This window comes from Cryptomeria japonica, chromosome 11 (genome assembly GCF_030272615.1).
Source record: "Cryptomeria japonica chromosome 11, Sugi_1.0, whole genome shotgun sequence".
In the NCBI taxonomy this organism is placed as follows: Eukaryota; Viridiplantae; Streptophyta; class Pinopsida; order Cupressales; family Cupressaceae; genus Cryptomeria; species Cryptomeria japonica.
The window spans coordinates 506,469,699-506,475,443 of NC_081415.1; the positions used below are offsets into that span (position 1 = coordinate 506,469,699).

Here is a 5,745-nt window from a genome sequence, read left to right on the forward strand (position 1 = left end):
TATGGTCATTTTTATACGTCTACAATACCATTACAAATCTTTCCACATGTCACAATACAAATTTGCACATCATCATGGTAATGCTATTGAGAATTATAAACACATTATTAAAGCACACACGAGCATACATCATCCCAGGCATATTGCATGCTATTTTCAATCATGTTTCATCATTATCTAATCAATCCACCAAGGAGCCTAACTAAGGAGAACACAACCATCACTTGCCAAGTTCCCAAACTCTCTTCACATACATCACTTCACTCTAGGCACAAATATAATGAGTTGAGGTACATTTATAATAGCCAATCCATTATGCAACAACAAATTATTTAGGCAACAAAAAGATCAATTATACACATATGAATCTAAACTAGAACAAGACACAATCAATTTATAAATTCGAAAATGTTCACCTAATCATTCATAACATACCCCACCATTCAAAATTCAAATCAAATACCATGTATTTAATTTTTATAAATCTAATCCTATTTTTATTATTCCAACTCTTATTTTTAATAGCCTAAATTGTTATAAATAATATATATTTTTAATTAATTTGGTATATCCATTTGACAATGCTTGGTTATATCCACTTGATCTCATAGACTGCCTAGTCAAGTACGTCACTAACTAATTATATTTTTTTAATAGAGAATACATCCAACCCACGAGAACATCGTCCCCTTTCCCTAGGGGTTTGAGGTAGCATACAAAGAAAAATAGATAAACAGACAAATTGCTATTGTAGTTCGATCTTTTACGCTTACTACAACCAATCAACTTTCACATCTCAAAATCCAACGGCTGAAAACCCATCCCGACTTTTGCCACGGATCGTGGGTAACGGACAGATCCGACGGTCAAAATTGGCGCGCATGACAGACCAAATTGCTATAAATTAGTAAGGGATCACTAACTTCTATTTAACCGCGTTTCATTCAATTTGTCTGCATTCACAGGATTTTGAAGAGAGAAGGAAAAATGTCAGGAAGAGGAAAGGGCGGCAAGGGTTTGGGGAAGGGAGGCGCCAAAAGGCACAGGAAAGTACTCCGCGATAACATCCAGGGCATCACTAAGCCTGCCATTAGACGTCTGGCCAGGAGAGGGGGCGTTAAGCGTATCAGCGGCCTCATTTATGAGGAAACCAGGGGTGTACTGAAAATCTTTCTGGAGAATGTAATCAGGGATGCTGTTACGTATACTGAGCATGCACGCCGCAAGACAGTGACGGCCATGGATGTAGTCTATGCTCTCAAGAGGCAGGGCAGGACTTTGTACGGATTCGGCGGTTAAATATTGCCGAGGTCGAAGTTTTAATAGTGTTTCTGTAACGCCGTCTCAACAATTGAAATGCTTGTGGTGTGCACAGGGCTGTTAGAATGGTTAAATGCAGTTGCTCTTTTTTTGTTCTATGAAGAATGAATATATTGTAATTTTTTTTCTGTTTAATTATAATATGGCAACATTGTTAATTCTGATTCCTTTGGAGTTCAGTGATGTTAAAGGTTGATTGATGTCACTTGTTAGTGGAAACCTTGTTACAAAGATGTCAAATGCATTTGTGCTGCACTAAATAGCATTTTATTTTTGTTGAAGCGAATGTTGAAGTTGTTAATGTTTGTTGAGATGTGCCCATAGCTTGAGGGAAACCATTCCAACTTCAAAATTGATTGCGTAGTGGCCCTCAAAATTGTTGGAACTATCTGAGCAAACTTGTGACCTCATTACTAATGATGTGGCTAAATAGTCCCTTGATTGTGATCAATTGAAATGCAAATCAAATATATATTTTCTTCATTTTATTCAGATTTTAAAAATATCATCCAATAATACAAGGCCAAGAGACTAGTATATTCATTGTAACTCATTACTAATGATGTGGCTAAATAGTCCCTTGATTGTGATCAATTGAAATGCAAATCAAATATATATCTTCATTTTATTCAGATTTTAAAAATATCATTCAATAATACAAGGCCAAGAGACTAGTATATTCATTGTAATTCATTGCTTAAAAGTCCTTTTATTAGAGCATTTATTGTCACCATCCCATAGTTGGAGAGTGTGTCTAAGTATGCTCGATTTGTCAATATTTATATTTCCATCAACATTTATATTAGCAAACATGGGGGAATATCTAGCATAAGTATCACAAATGACATGATCATTGTCATTGTCAACATCAACAATGTCTAACACAATGTTGAGGGATTTAACTTTTGGAGCAAGGTGTATTTACCAACACCTTAATTGAACTCCAGCTTTGGTGTAATCTTTGATGTACCCCTCAATGAATTTTAATATTGCCAAGTATCTTCAACATGTCCAAGGAGTGATACCAATATGTTGGACCAAGTATCAATAATATCAGTTTTAATTTTCTTACCCTTTTCCTTGGTTTCTCTTCAGCCTTTGTATTATCTTCAAGGTTTTTTTACAAGTTTTTGACTTTGATTTTCGTTAACTCTAGCTCTTACAATAGTGTTGTATTTGTTGAAGTTGATGACTCACCAACTTTTTGACGTGTTAAGAGTAGTACTATGACAATAGTCAGTTGATCTCTTAACAATGATGTTAAAACTCACACAATCAAATCCAAAAACAACTTACAACTCTACGGATTGTGGGATCGAATATCATTAATTAGTTATGTTAGTTTCTAATTTTTTAGCTATTGTTTCTATGAACATTGTTGTATGCATTGTTAATTGTGTAGCTTAGGAGACATGAGTGTAACTAGTGCTCTTGATAATGAGATTGCCAATTAGTTCTCTAGGGTCATTGATCACCTGTGGCTTATTAGTTTTTGGGAAAATAGACTAAATTGCCAAAACATCACGTCTTGATCAAAACTAGACCCTAAGTAAAGATCTTAGGCCTCCTCATTTGTTGTTAAGGGCTCATTTGCTTGGTGTCTTCCAATTGTATCAAAAGCAATGGTAGAGGAAATGTCCCATCCTTCTCGCAATAAAATTCCATTGTTCTTAGCAATTCGCCTCCCCTTCCCGGGGGTCATGTCAACCATTTGTCCATGTACATACTTCTTTCTTATTCTCATCATTAAACTCTTTCATTCCCATTTCTTTTTGGAATGTTTCTCCTTTAAGTTTAATGATGAATTGCTAAAATTCTTTTGTGGTGATAAACTTGTCATCGTCCATGAACTCAACACAAGTTGCCTCCCTAACATCATTAATGAGACCACCTCCTTCCTAGTTGACCAATGCTTTGTCCACAGGAGGGGGCTCCACTATAGTCCTTGCAGGAGTATCATATTCACTCTTCTCCTCTTGACCTCTTGTACATGCCTCATATCCACTTGTTGAGAATTCAATTGATGGATTCTTTCCTAGTCATAGTTAATGAAGTGGAGTCACTAGTTGGGGGTTTGAGGAATTGATGGAGGTGCAACAAAAGAATTTGCTCCTCCAATATGAGGCAACTTTATACTATCCAAGGAGTTTTTGTATTCATCCAAAAATAATCTAATCTTTAGAATTGGATCATCTACCTCTACATGGGACCCTTTGAATGATGGGTCTTTACCTTTCTTCTAGTGCCTATGCAAACTTGACCTTTGCTCAATTTTCTCTTTTTGTTATCACCTCTTTTTGAGTGTGTTAGTTTCTGATCAAATCCTCCATCTCATTATATATATGTGTGTGTGTGTTCTATAGGAGACCCTTACCTCATGGGTGAAATGCCCCAAATCACATTGCCTTGGCCTATCTATCTTCATCTTATATGGCCTTAGGAGATTAATAATTAATTCTAGGCCTTCTTTGGCTACCACTAGGAAGTTTGAGAAAACAAGTGTAAAGGGCATGAAGGAACCTTTCCTAACATTCTTGAGGTGTGTTTTATCTACTCCATTTCTCCAAAAATGCTATTATGTTTGGGACAAATCTTGTCAGTATGTGAGGTGCCATTGGTGCACCATAAACCCTTATCACAATGTTGTTCTTGTAAAAAACTAGACCCCCTAGTTCTAGTTAATCCTTTTCTATGTGACCAAATCCTTGGGCCTAAAAAACCTCTTTACCCTATCTGAATACCTCCAATCTACAACCTCTCCCAAAATCAAAATTTCCTTAACAATGAATTCCTTAAAAATAGTGTAATATGCCTTGTCATAGTGTTTGTCCCAAATGTAGGTCCATTCTTAGACTACCAAAGGCTTTTTTCTTTCCTCTAGGGTCTTACCCTCAATTGGGGCTTCCATATCTTTAATGCAGTGAAAATGATGATGTGGTAGAGGAGAGCATAGCATCTGAAATGCACTATGCGAGGATCCTTTTTTATAGTAGTGAGGGATTTGTGGATTGCTTCTAAAAAATATGAGGCATAATCAAATGTCCTATTTTTCTCATGTTTGTAAATCAACAACAAGGACAAACAACAAGGACAAGTAGATGAGTTGGCATTCTATACTTAATCTATGCCTAGTACTTGAAACAATGCAACATAGGTTTTGCTGAAGTAATCTTCAAAGATGTCATGGCAGAAGGGCTCATGCATTTGATCAGTGAGTTTCCTTTCCTCTTTGCCCAAAGATTTGGGTCTAAAATTCGATAGTAACCTCGCCTTGTAACTCCTTCTCATCCTGTCACATGCCCTTCCTAGTTCTCCAAAGTTAATAGGTATTTGGGCATTTGGGTCAAGGTTGAAGACTTCACAAATGATTGCCCTATCTATGTTCATACTTGGCATCTCCCTTTTGGTCTATAAATGACCCTTTTATTAGGATTATATGCTTTTGCTAGGGATATGATCAAATTTACTTTGTTAAACAAATTAAGGACCACCAAATTACCTAATGGTAATGTGCAGACATTACAAATAGGGCCCTTACCTTTGGCTTTGTTATACTCATATCTATAGAGGGTGAAACCATAGATGAGGATGCTAGGGTCTCTGCAACTAGTATTTGTGCCTACTAGGTTGTTAGAAAATATACCTGACTTGGGATTGTTTACTTTTCTTACATGAGATAGACAATTGGGGAATTAAGTCCTCATCTAAATTTCTCTTAGTTACTCTCGAAGGTTCAACCATTTTCAGAGACTAGGAAACTCTTGCAAACAAGGGCAACTAGCGTTTCCCAGGAGATTTGAAATTTATAATTCCTAATAGAAAAAAACATGGTAAACTGCAACTCTAAAAAACCTAAATATTATTGAGACAACTTTGAAAAAAAATTTCAATCCTTTATCAAGCAAACTAGGACACAAATCGAGCAATGAGACTTATTGGTGTTATGCAGTTGATAACCCTAATTAGTAACAAGAAAAACCTTTGCACTAACACTAATTGTAACTCTAACCCAAACCCTAATCCCCAACCCTAAAATTAGAAATAATTTTAAGTCTAACACTAACCCTAACCCTAATTCAAAAAAATATAACTAATTCTAATTATAGCCCTAACCATATCCCAAACCCTAACACTAATTCTATCTCTAACACTAATCATAACCTTAAATTTATTCCTATCCTCAACCCTAACTCTAAGTTTAACCTTACGCCTAACCCTATCCTTAATTCTATCTCAAATCATAATTTCAAGTTTAAGTTTAACACTATCCCTAACCCTAACCTTAACACTAACCCTATTCCCAACCGAATTCTAATTCTAATCCTAACCTTAAATCTAAACCTAATTCTATCTATAATCATAACCTAATCCAATCCTAACATTAACCTTAACCCTAATTCTATCTTCAACCCTAAAGTCAACCTC

General features: G+C 35.8%; 1 protein-coding gene across 1 annotated transcript; it reads left to right on the forward strand.

The window, feature by feature from the left end:
* The first annotated feature begins 921 nt into the window (after positions 1 to 921).
* Positions 922 to 1,478, forward strand: LOC131068360 (histone H4). The gene has a single exon (XM_058003545.2). It carries the CDS (start codon positions 988 to 990, stop codon positions 1,297 to 1,299), a length of 312 nt encoding a protein of 103 aa, XP_057859528.1. The 5' UTR covers positions 922 to 987; the 3' UTR covers positions 1,300 to 1,478.
* The last annotated feature ends 4,267 nt before the right edge of the window (positions 1,479 to 5,745 follow it).